General features: G+C 40.0%; 1 protein-coding gene across 6 annotated transcripts in view; it reads left to right on the top strand.

Annotated features, from left to right (window-relative positions):
- The window catches only part of DGKB (diacylglycerol kinase beta), a 251989-nt gene that overhangs the window by 33119 nt on the left and 206311 nt on the right, over positions 1-12559 (top strand). For all 6 annotated transcript variants that reach the window (XM_083705272.1, XM_083705274.1, XM_083705275.1 and 3 more), the window contains one exon: positions 11368-11634. In XM_083705272.1, the coding sequence (XP_083561398.1) occupies positions 11565-11634 (70 nt within the window). In that variant the 5' untranslated portion in view covers positions 11368-11564. The remainder of the gene's footprint in view (positions 1-11367; positions 11635-12559) is intronic.

The raw sequence follows: 12559 nt of genomic DNA, 5'->3' as shown, positions 1-12559 counted from the left end.
TAGTCCCAAAACAGCTGGAGGTCCGAGTTTGCCTATGCCTGATCTTAACCACCTTAATGACAGTTACAAATTGTTAGTTTTGATGGAGATGTAATGTGAGAATCCAGGGGTAGTCAACACACGGTATCCTCCAAATGCTCACAGAATCACAGACTGTAGAGTTGGAAGGGATGACAAGAGTCATCTAGTCCAACCCTCTGCAATGCAGGAATCTTTCACCCTATGTGGGGCTTAAACACACATCCCTGAGATTAAGAGTCTCATGATCTACAGTTCCTGTCAGCCCCAGGATGTAAAACCAGGGATTGTGGATGCTGCAATTCACACCATCTGCAGGGTATCACATTTGTTGACTTTATGCAAGACTAGGAGATTGTGCACTATTTATCACGGTGGCAGCGTATTGTATGGTACAGAATGAGTCACATCCATGTTATTCAGAATGCCATTTCATGGACACATTATGGATATGCTCTTCGAATTTCTGGAAACTGATTGTCATATAAGTGACTCATGGCACTTATAAGAGATGGATTTGATTACAAAGAACACTGATTCTTTCTATATGCCCAAGTGAACTTTGGACTTGTGTTTTCAAAGAGCAATCCCCCATGTTGCATGGAAAACTTTGATTGACACTAATGAAGTTTTCAAAAGCAATTTTAGTTATGGCCTAGGAGCCTGCTGTTCCAAAAGAAGAGAAAATCAGAAATTATGCTTGGCACATTCAAACACATCTCTTGGATCCTGGCCATTGCGTATTATCAGAACTGTAGCAGAATTTTATTTAGCTAGTTTAATACTTACAGCATAATAACCTGCAAGATTCCTTTAGAAATGGAAAGCATTGTAAAACTATAGTATTGCATAAACCCCAGTTTCCTACTGAAATCATTGTAAAAATATTTTTATGCCATTATTTAACTTCTGAATAACTTTTTTCCTGTATTTATAGTTCAGCTGCATATGTAATGAAGTTTGAAGTAATATAAGCTGTTAAATATTTTCATGATGAGTGCAGTGTTTATTGCTTATTAGATTAATGTCAGCTAGGGTTGGGCTGTAATCCATGAATAAAATCCACAGCTTCCAGAAAAAATATATATCTACTTTGTTTCTTCGGGACCGAAGCTGAACTGTTTCACAAGATCTATATAAATTTTGAAGGAGCTAATGCAGTCATTTATTTTTTGACAATTAAAAAAGGGCATGTCTTTAATCAAGCAAAACTGTAAATTGAAGCCTGGCAGTTTTTGTTTGGAACTTGTCTGGAGTTTTGTTTCTTAGCCACAAGTAATTATAATTTTCAGGGTTGAAGTTTGGACATATACTTTTTTTCTTATAGAATACTTTAAACACATCAACATCTTTTTGCCTTGAATTAAATTAAGTAGTCTAAAATACCATGTCTGCAATGAAAGAGCATGTTCTACAATTCCCTTCCTGAATTCAAATGGTGTCAAATATGCTCACATTTGTTTGAAGTGTTTCTAATGACCAGGATCTAAAGAGTTCCTTTAGGAGCACCCAAGACCTGGTATGTCTAGTGGGCTTTTTCTTCTTCTTTCTTACCTTGGCATTCATAGACTCCTGTGCTGTATCACAACCTACTTTTGAAGTTCCAGGTTAGGTTTGCTGCTGGTCAGACTTCCATTCAAGAAAAAGAAATCCAAATCTCCCTTGGGCACATGCAACTAGTCATACAGTTCTCTGGATCTAGTCCAATGTTTTTAGGATTAGGCTGCCAGTAAACTGTTTTGATTCATTCCTAGAAAGCACAATAGGGGGAAAATGTTTTCCTATGGTGTGCAATGAACCTCATAATTTCTTGGGCAAATGAAAATGATTCATGGCGCTGCTGCATCTGCACTGTGCATCTTATCTGGCTGTTTACCATTTTCTCATTGACTTGCCTTTGTTCTAATGGAGTAGATGCCTGAAAAAAACTGATAAGTGGAGGTCGGGCTTCATGCCTTTTTAACACGCCCAGGCTGTGCTGAAAATTAAATGAGTCATCACTGAAATATCAATAGCTGCAGCAATGCGAGTTGGAAAATGATATATGCTGCTGTTGCGGTAAGTTGGCAGGTGTTGCAGGCAAATGGGTGGTACAGATATTAGGACGGGGATCTTTCTATTTATTTAGTTCATTTAAAGGATTTTCATTGTGCTCTTTGCCCGCAAAAGGCTCACAGGGGGACGTACAACAATGAATACTAAAGACAGTCTAATGCTTACAGTCTAAAAGGCACGACACAAAGGGAAAGGGGACTGTGAGGGGCTTCACCAGGGTGAAGGCTCCAGCTGTAACCAGGTGGGTGGGAAGATACCATGGGCCATAATCAGTTCAGGTAACTAATCAAAGCTGCAAGGTGCTTTGGGGATGAGGAAAGGGCACTGGTCGCTTTGGATCTGCTTTATCCAAACCCCAACAGACCTGATCCTTGGACTCCTTGGCTTGCTAGCCTGGCACTAGCATACCCAAAGCTAGGAGAACAACAGCTATCCCCCATCATCTGCTCTAGCTGGTGTGAGCGAAGCTTAATATTTGGCAGTGGATCTGCCTCTCCGCTCCTCCCTAGCCCCGCTTAGGGCTGTCCAGTTACTCAGTTTAAAAATGCCACTGGGAACGGATAATTGATGCTGGAAGGAAGGGGGATTGGTTTTGTGGTTAAGTGTAGCAACCAGTGAAGGCAACCAGTGCTGTTCTCTTTGCTGTAAAGTTACAAAACCGCTCCCAGCAGCTATAACAGTATACTGCATTGAATCTTTTTCTTTCTTTCTAAAGGCATAAGCATAAAATTTCCCACCTACTGCATGACTAATGAAGCTGTAGGTTTATACAAAGAAGTGTGTTCACAGCTAATAAAGCTGAAGACCTTTATTCAGAGCACCCCAGTATTGGACATTTCATTTTCAATGTTTTCCAACTGAAAAAGAGGAATAAAAACAAACATTTTTTTATGTCAACTGATATTTCATACAATGCATATTTTTATGTGTGTAATATGAAGATGCACACACACTTGGGAGATCTAAGCCCTTGATGCCCTGTTTTCCCCTAACCCTTTTTATGCTACTGTGAACCAGTTAGCTACCAACATTCAAACTGTAAAGAGCATTGACATAATTTGTAATAAAAGCATAGCTGAAGCATAGGGAAGGTGAAAGAGAATTGCCAGAATCTGTAGCTGTTCTAATCTGGTGGGTAGTCTCTTCCAAATGTGATCTTGAACAGTTAAAGCAAACCAACTGAAGGTTCCCTTATTGGCTTGTGTTTTTCCTTTGCTTTTAAGTGTTCTTTCAGTTCAAGTTAAGGTTGTGCATCCCTCTCCTAAGCATTGGTGCCAGTAAGGCTGCAATCCTGGACCCACTTCCCTGAGAGTAAGCTCTATTGGATTCAGCAGGACTTTCTTTTGACATGCATAGGATTGTGTTCTAAATCTACTTGCAACGCTGTAACATTCTTTGTAGCATTGTTGTGTGATCACAGCCCTGTAAAGTTGGCCATTACTGTTATCCCCACATTCTAGGTTCCTGGCTAAGAGACAGTGACTTCTTTAAGACCTCCTGGTGTGTTTTATGACTGAGTTGACATTTGAACCAGCCGTCTTTTGATTGCTGCTCCTTCTCTTAGCCACTGTGCAACACCATCTCTGCATCTAAATCAACTCTGGCAGCTTTGAGACCAGTGGCTTAAGACTGTTTTTCACAATTTTAGATTTTTTAAAAAGAATAATTATGTGTTTGGAATCCATTGGGAGGAAGGGCAAGGCCCGGACACTGAGGTCCAGCATCAAGGGCCTTTTGGTGGCTCCCTCAGTGCGAGAAGTGAGGTTACAGGGAACCAGGCCTTCTTGGTAGTGGCCCCCTCCCTGTGGAATGCCCTCCCATCAGATATCAAGGGAATAAACAACTATCCGACTTTTAGAAGACATCTGAAGGCAGCCCTGTTTAGGGAAGTTTTTTAATGTCTGTTGTTTTAATGTATTTTAAATCTCCTGTTGGAAGCCACCCAGAGTGGCTGGAGAAACCCAGTCAGATAGGCGGGGTAGAAATAAATTATTATTATTATTATTATTATTATTATTATTATTATTATTATTATTATTGTAGCTTTAAACTTGGAAGCTAAGACAATGTTGATTTAACCTTCTAGAAGCAATAATCCATGATGCTTTAAGGCAGACTGGATTTCTCCTGGTGTTGCCCCTTTTCTCCCCCTTAAAAACAACAGCCACACACTTATTATTTTGTGAAGAAGTAGTACTTACTTACATAAAATGTAAAGCAGAAGTTACAGTAGCAAAATGAAGGCAGGTTTATAACTAACATCTAAATTAGAAAAGTACAGAATCTAAGTTCAAAATGGTGCCTGAGCTGCAGAGCTCAGACATGCATGTGTGGTCAGCTTCAATGCATGGTGAAGAAAAAGAGAGATGCCCAGGCCCAGTTGTAGCGTTACAGCTTCCTGTCAACACAAACAAAGGAAGTGATCTCAGGGTTCTCTCAAGCAAATTTTATAGGAAAGCTGTGAGTTCCTCAGCCCTTCCAAGTGCCTATCTAGCAAAACATGAATGGTTGGTTTGACTGCAGTAATGTCCCACATAAATAATAAATAGTGAATGTTAGGGTTTTCCCCTGTTGTAATTGTTGGGGGCCTTATGCCTCTGATGGCCACCCACTACTCTTTATCTTTTTCTCCCTCTTACTCTCCATCCAGACAATTGACTGAGGTCTGAACTGATAACTTGCAGATACTTTTTGTCCTCCTTTCATCACTTTATTTGTTTTCAGCCGAGGGCCTTACGCTGTTGCCCTCAGCACTTGAAGCTTGTTTATTATAATTCTACAAGATTAATTAGTGTCTAAGTAATCTTGTGGAAGAATAATAAACAGGCCTATGATGCTAGGAGCAACAGTTGATTAATTCCCATTCTTCCTTCCAGAACACACACACACACGACAACACGTGTTCTTTGACAAATGGTTCTTTATGTTAGGCTAGGACCCCCCCCCATCCCATGTACATTGCATAGTGAAAGCAAGTCCTTTCATAGAGATCCCTTTATTCTTCCATAAGTGCACATGCTTTGAGGCAGTGATGGGGAATTTGTTTCTATTTGAGGGCCACATTCCCTTCTGGCCAACTTTATGGGGGCCACATGGCATTAGTGGGTGAGTCTAGTGGACAGAAAGAACAATGAATGTAAATTGAGCAAGAGATTTTGTCAGAGTTCAATGACACATTCCAACTAGGAAAAAAACCAGAAAAAAACAGGTGTGTGAAGCAGAGCCAGTGCAGGGGGTGACCTGGGGAAGAATTGCATCGGAAGAATTCCAAATAAAGGGCTATGGAGGGGGCAAATTTGGGCCTCAGGCCTGAGGTTCTTCAACTCTGATGCAATACGATCCCATGAGTGAGTGCCCACCAATATCTTGGTTACTGATTTCTACCAACTGGAGTTTCCAAAGGATCTTCAGAAGCTGGTCCCATGCACAGTGCATTATAGTAAGAGTTTGAGGAAATGGTATCTAATGTGCAGGGTTAGAGCTTGTATGGCCCATATGAAAGAAGGAAAGGGGACCCCAAACAAACAAGCTGTCAACAATCCAAGCAGAAGTGCCAGTGTCAAGACTGCTTGTCTTATCGCTGGTTAAGGAAGGAAAAGGTCCCTGGATGCACACATTGCGCTGTGCTTCCCATTCCAAACATTGGGAACACCAAATCCACTAGGGTCTCTAGTCTGTGGCTGCTGGAAGCAACGAGCAGTGGTACATATCCCTATTTCACCTTTTCTGCCTTCAGTCTGTTCTGTCTATTCTTTTCAGTGGCATTTTCTCTTACAATAGATGCACTAAAAGTTACAGCCAGTATCTGAAGTATATTATTGTTCCAGTTATAAATGTTATGTATAATGAGTGGATCCGAGAAGAGAGATCGTATCTGAGAGAAAACATTTTTCTTACAATAGCAGAATTAAAAAAGATACAGAATATGTTTTCATTATTATGCAGGGGCACGAATACAGATTACAATGGAAGACTTTTTGCTGCTTTATATTTTAAATCAGACATTCTTTCAAATTACAGTAAAGCATTTAGAATTCTGAAAACAAGGTCCTTGAGATTTTTTGTAGAAAGCTCTTGAATTAAGTATTCACTTGTATGACTCAAAGTAATATCAAGTCTGAAAGATAATTCGATTTAGCTTTGTCACCCAAAAGGTACTCCCAACTGGAAAAGGAAGGATCTTTTGTGTGTCCAGAATTTTAACTAGCACATTTTAAGCATTTTTAAAATAATTACCACGGGTGCATTTTTTTAGAGAGAAAGACCAAAAATGTGAAACATGAATTGAAATATTCACTGCAGTGTTTAAAACATGATATTAAATACAGTATGGTCTTTTTAAACTAAGGAAAATATACTAGTGGTTGGATCCCAACTTAATCATACTCAAGCGTGTATTCATTGAAATAGGTGAGTAAAATCCCATTGCTTTCAGTGGGGTTGACTTAACCCAAAGCTCTTATTGAGTCTTCCTGTACTCTAGTGGATCAGCTTTCTTAAACACGGGGATCTCTTTTCAGATGATAAAATAAATGTGTGGATGTCAGGCGGTATTAGGATTGTGCATTTTCTCCATGCAAAACATCTGAAAGGAGCTTTATGTTTGTTGAGTTGACTCCTGATAAACTTTTGCGGGTGTAAAGAGTTTTAAATATTTTTTCACCTTTCTCCATTCCTACTAGAAATCTGTCAAAAGTATTTGATTTGTTGTCTTTCTTTCTTTCTTTCTTTCTTTCTTTCTTTCTTTCTTTCTTCCTGCTTCATGTTGGAATCTCTTAGTCATATAATGTTCTTCCAACATTCTAAGACCTTTTCTCCTTTGCAGTTAATTTGCCAGATTTACCATTTAAGCTTCTAATGGTTCTATTGTTCTCTGCATCATTGACCCAAGCATTGGCCCTGTTTGGACACATAGCTGGCTACAAGCCATAGTTAGACAAAGTAGTACATGTAGCTTGAATACTCCCTGCTGTGCTGCTTCCTTCCTTGAGCAGGAAAACAAATTATATAGTGGCTGGTTTACGGTTATGTCCTAACACACACCTGTGGTCCTTCTTCCCACCGAACAAACTTTGACTGAGAAGCCAAATTTAAGGTAATACAAAGTCAGCTGCTCAGTGGTTTGTTTTCTTGCTCAAGGAGGGGAGAAACAAAGTGAGGAGGGATTGAGAGGGGTGCACAACCATGCAGCATGTTCACAGGCTAATTTGGCTAAGAACATTCTTTATGGTCAATGATATGTGTAAATCATTTATGTCTAAATATGTCTATGGTCAGTGATGACTAAAAGTGATGACTGGTTTATACACAGCATCATCATTTTACCAAACAAGAGTGTCTGTCCTATTCCTTTTTCTTTCTCTGGGCTTACAATAGCTTCTTAATCAGCTATTGATGTGAATGTTGATGCTGATTTGTTCAAATGAAATCTCTTTTATTAAACTGCTGAAGCAGGCTGTCACTGAACTCTGCACGTTGACATTAAAGCTCTGGAATGTAATATAATTAGCAATCCCAGTAGTAGCTTTAATAGCATTAAGTGTTAAGACAACAATAAATTACATGGGACATCTATTTTAAAATAAGCTGGTTTTCAGAAAAATAATTCGCCGTAACCTGAAATGAAGCCTCCATGATTTTATTGAAAGTTCCATTCTGAACTTTTCCTCCTTTGACATATTAATTAACCAGAGAACATCCTCAAATTTTAACTGTAGACGAATGGCAGAATGAGCTGCACTGACTGTAGATCTTTCTTTTCACTTTTTTATAGCTTGCTGTAATCAGAGGAGAAGAGGTTTTGGGCACCAGTGAGAGTTGGGTCTACAGCTTCCCAAGGGTGCTATCTTTGTGCTACTAGCTTTGTACAGTCAGTACAATATGTCTCCTTGTTGTGTACATGGCTGGCATAGGAGAACATTCTGTCAGCATAGTTATGTACAGTGCGCAACTGCCTTCCCATTGTGGAGGTTGCTGGTGGTAGCAGAGGGGGATAAGGCGGCAGAGAGGTAGCCACAGTGTGATGATAATACAATCCTAGAGTTTGAAAGGATCCTGAGGATCATCGAGTCCAACCCTATGTAATGCAGGAATATGCAGTTGTCTCATACGGGGATTGAACCTGCAACCTTGACATTATCAGCACCATGCGCTAAGCAACCGAGCTATCCAGGTGTGTTGGATTGACTCCCCCAGTGTATCTGTCCCACACTGGCCTCCCTACCCCTCTCCCCCTTGGCTGCTGGCAGTGACCTCTACATTAGAAAGGCAGATGAGCAGTGCCTCCCCATCATGTTCTGCCCAGGTGACTGCTTTGAGTTAGTATTAGTGCCAACTTTAAGTAAATACAGACGGAGACCAGCAATAAAGCATTGCAGTGAATCACCAGGTCCATTTCTATTAAGCCCAGGAATTTTGAAGCGGGGAAAGGGTTAAGTTTATTCTTCCTGCATCTCCTGAAACCTCCCCAGTGTTGCATCTAAAGAGCTTAGGTTTGAGCCTTGCTGCTACTCCTGAAATTGGTAAGGGAGTTTTCAAGAGAGGGAGAAAGGAGAGAGAGAAAGAGAGTATTCTTTTTAATTTCCTTCCTCTTGAAAGAAGTGCAGGGCAGGAAGCAGTGTTGTTCATAAACTCATGTTGCATATCGCTCTCCAGATCGTGGCTACAGCTGCAAGCGGGCTGGCTTGTTCTCTTTCCACCCATCCACAATATGCACTCATCATTCCACAGGTCCTTGAAGCAAGTGAGCTTGTCGGGTCATTTGAAAAAATTATAGCAATTTGCAGGCTAATGTCTTTTTGTGTACCTGAGTGCGCGGAAACATGACCTTATGATTAGGTGGCCCTGTTTCACCAGCAAAATGATAGGCAAGAGACCACACAAGTTCATTGTTAGAAGGATGATAATTTTTACCTTGCTGACATTTTTGTGGCTTATTTACGGTGCTAGTTACATAGTTTGTATGTGCAGTTTTCTATTGTAACCTTTCAAGTTCTATGTTTTGTATGCTACCTTGGGCAATGTTCTATTTGAAAAGTGAAGGATAAATACAGAAAGTAATAAGATGCCTGCATCCACTTTTGGGAGACAACTAGACCACTGGTGAGTTTCAGCAAAAGGACTACTATCTTGCAAATATATGGTGAAAGATTAATATATAGATCCCTAAATGCATGTTTGGGTTAAAAGTGGGTCTTGGGTTAGAAAAGGTTGAGGATACCTGACCTAGACTATTGAATACTAGTATTATGTGCTAGTATGCATGGGACTGTAGCCATAGCCGTGGATTCCCTATGACGGTTACCAGATGCTCTTCAGTAAACTAACTTTCTTTGTTTTGATGACAGAGCTCTTGTGCCTTTGTAACACCAGCATGGTTGACAGAAATCCAGCTGGTGAAACTTCCTTAAAAATGCACCTCTATGGGACAGAAAGCACCACAAATTGAATTTCTGCCTAGTATGTGACTTTTGCAAAGGCTCAAGAGTCCTCCCAAAGACTTCACTCATACTCTGTCCCTTGTCTCCAGCCCTGCAATGGATGACATGCAACATCATGCTTTAGAAGGCAGAAATCTTTTGACCATTACAGGGTACCTTGGGTTACATACGCTTCAGGTTACAGACTCCGCTAACCCAGGAATAGTACCTCGGGTTAAGAACTTTGCTTCAGGGTGAGAACAGAAATTGTGCTCCGGAGGCGCAGCAGCAGCAGGAGGCTCCATTAGCTAAAGTGGTGCTTCAGGTTAAGAACAGTTTCAGGTTAAGAACAGACCTCCGGAACGAATTAAGTACTTAACCCGAGGTACCACTGTATTGTTCACCTGAATCCCCTTCCCCTGGAACTATTACAGTTCATTTGTCCGTTTACTGCACTTTTTTTTACATCTCAAAATAATTAACAACTTGGCATATGAGGGGGAAATATGATTTAGGAAGCAAAGGTGCCAGCTGAGCTGAGAGAGTGCTTTATTCTGCTTGCCAACTAATTAATGCGAGGTTTAGATGCTGAATCCAGAAAATAAAAGTCTCCAAGGGAACTCCTTCAGTAATTATTGACTTTGGTGCAGTAGGATCCTTGTTTTAATAAAACAATTGGGGGAAAGACTAGGATAAAAGAGGATGAAAGCTTCTATTGAGACACATCCGTATTACACCTTGAGGGTGAAATGCTCTAAAATAGTTTATTATAACGGGAAGTATTAGGCAACATGCTTGACATAAGAATTCCACTAGAACAGCCCTGGAAAAGTAGCACAGAGGTTTGAAGAAGATTCCTATCACAACATGTACCATTCTGATTCTTAACCATCCTTGTCTGGTTTGTATGTTATGTAAGCTTTTACTTCTGCTCTGCAAGTTATTGAGCAGTATGTCATGGATATTTTCCGGCTCACATTTTTCTATATAAAAAAAACTTCCTATCCTTGTTGAAAGTGTGTTCCCTCCTAACACATTGCAGATTTAACTTGCATTCTTAAACTTTTTTGAATCTTAACGGTTGTATCCGAAGTAGCGCTACCTGAATGTTCTGTTAGTGCAAGGATTACTGTGTGTGCAATCAATTTTTAATATATGTTTAAAATGTGTATTTGAAGTTATAGATATAAGAAGCCATTGGCTTCCATTCTAACCTGTTTGCTGCATGTACCATTGCTTCTGTTCTGCTGCACTTCAGTTTCTGAAAAGCTATGTCATTCATCTCACTGGCCACTGTGGTGGAATTTTACATAATTATAGGGAACCCAATGCAAATGGGGAGAAATGTCATGTATTGCTTGCAGACTGACAACAATGAATGCCAATCATAGTTGCTGGATTGATTTCTTTTCTAGACATGGGATGAGTCAGAGAACATAGGCAGTTTCTGTTTCTGTCTGAATTCTTCAACATACATAATTTGAAGCCCCAAATAAGTTGTTATGTCATTTGATGAGTATATAGTAGGGTCCAGTCTTACTGTTGTCCAGAGATCCTAGTTCCTTGTCATACAGTGTGTGAAACCTGCTTGACAGTCATGATATTAGGGTCAAAATTCCAGCCCTGATCTTCAGCAAAGTTGACTTCTGAAAAGTGTGACTAAAAAGTGTACCTAATACAGCATAAAACTTTGGAGGGCAACTAACTGCATAAAGTCTGGGAATTTCCCATGTCTAAAGCTGTTGGTGGTTGTGGCAGACAAAAATGATTTGCCATACTCATGGAATGTTTAGGAATATTTTAGCATATATCATCAAAAGCAGCACATGCACATTTCTGCATCTCCTAATCGTGGCTTTTACTTTTCTTTTAACAGTGTTTTCATACACCATCAGTGCCAGAAGCTTCAGAAAATTGGCACCATCTAGAAGTTAGCGCAGATTGATTTTCTTCTTCCTGGATATCTGATAATTTGAGAAACTAAACTGTAAAAACTTCTGGGGGGGGTATTTTGATTACCTCCACTTGAAGCAGACAACAAGACTGGTATGTAAACTGCACTTTGCCATCATTATGATGAACACAGAGAAATGGGCTAACCTCAGTCCTTCGGAATTCTCTCAGCTTCAGAAGTATGCAGAATGTAAGTACTCAATTTTTTTTAAAACTTTTATATTTCTGTGTATTTGTATCAAATTTTCAGCTATATGAAAATGTAAGACATAAAAGTGTCCAAATGCAATTTGCTGTCATAACAATTTTTTTGTAAGTAAACATATGTATATATAGAGAGAAATTATTCAGTTGTGTGTGTGTCTGTGTGTGTCTGTTTGTACTTGGTTTTCAAACAGCTTAGTTCTCGAATGTTTTGGTTCCCAAATGCCGCAAACCCAGAAGTGACTGTTCCGGTTTGCGAACTATTTTTGGAAGCCCAACGTCCGACGGGGCTTCTGCGGCTTCTGATTGGCTGCAGGAACTTCCTGCAGCCAATAAGAAGCCACACTTTGGTTTCTGAACATTTTGGAAGTTGAACGGACTTCTGGAACTGATTCCGTTCGACTTCCAAGGTACAACTGTGTTTATATATATATTCTGCCTTGACAATAGACTCTTGAATGCAGAAAGGTTCCCATTTCTGGGAACTCTTCCAAAACTCGGTATCAATTAATGAAAGGCCTCTAAAAACTGATGATAGAAGCTCAGATCTGTTTTCCGTGCCTATATTTCAGTTAGGTTGTTGGTTCACTGCAAGTGGCCCTGATCCGGTGATGATTGGCCCTCCTTGAGCTCAAGAGGCTATGTGCTCAGTCTGAAAATGATATATAGAGTAGCTCATGCATTCATACCTTTGTGCTTTTCCAAGGCGAGATAAAAAGAAATCTTAAATTTTCTACGATCTCTCTGCTGCCTGTTTAAAGTTTTCAATAAAACCTCCAGCTACCATACTAGAGGCCAGGATATTTTGTACTCTGGCAAGTAAGTATGGCCAGAGGCTAGATGACTGTGTATCCAGAGGCTTTGCAGCTTAATCTGAAGCAGAAGGAAAGAAAATCTGGAGTAGATTTTCT

Source organism: Podarcis gaigeae, assembly GCF_964106915.1.
Source record: "Podarcis gaigeae genome assembly, chromosome: 12".
Lineage (NCBI taxonomy): Eukaryota > Metazoa > Chordata > Lepidosauria > Squamata > Lacertidae > Podarcis > Podarcis gaigeae.
This window is presented reverse-complemented; position numbering and strand designations above follow the sequence as displayed.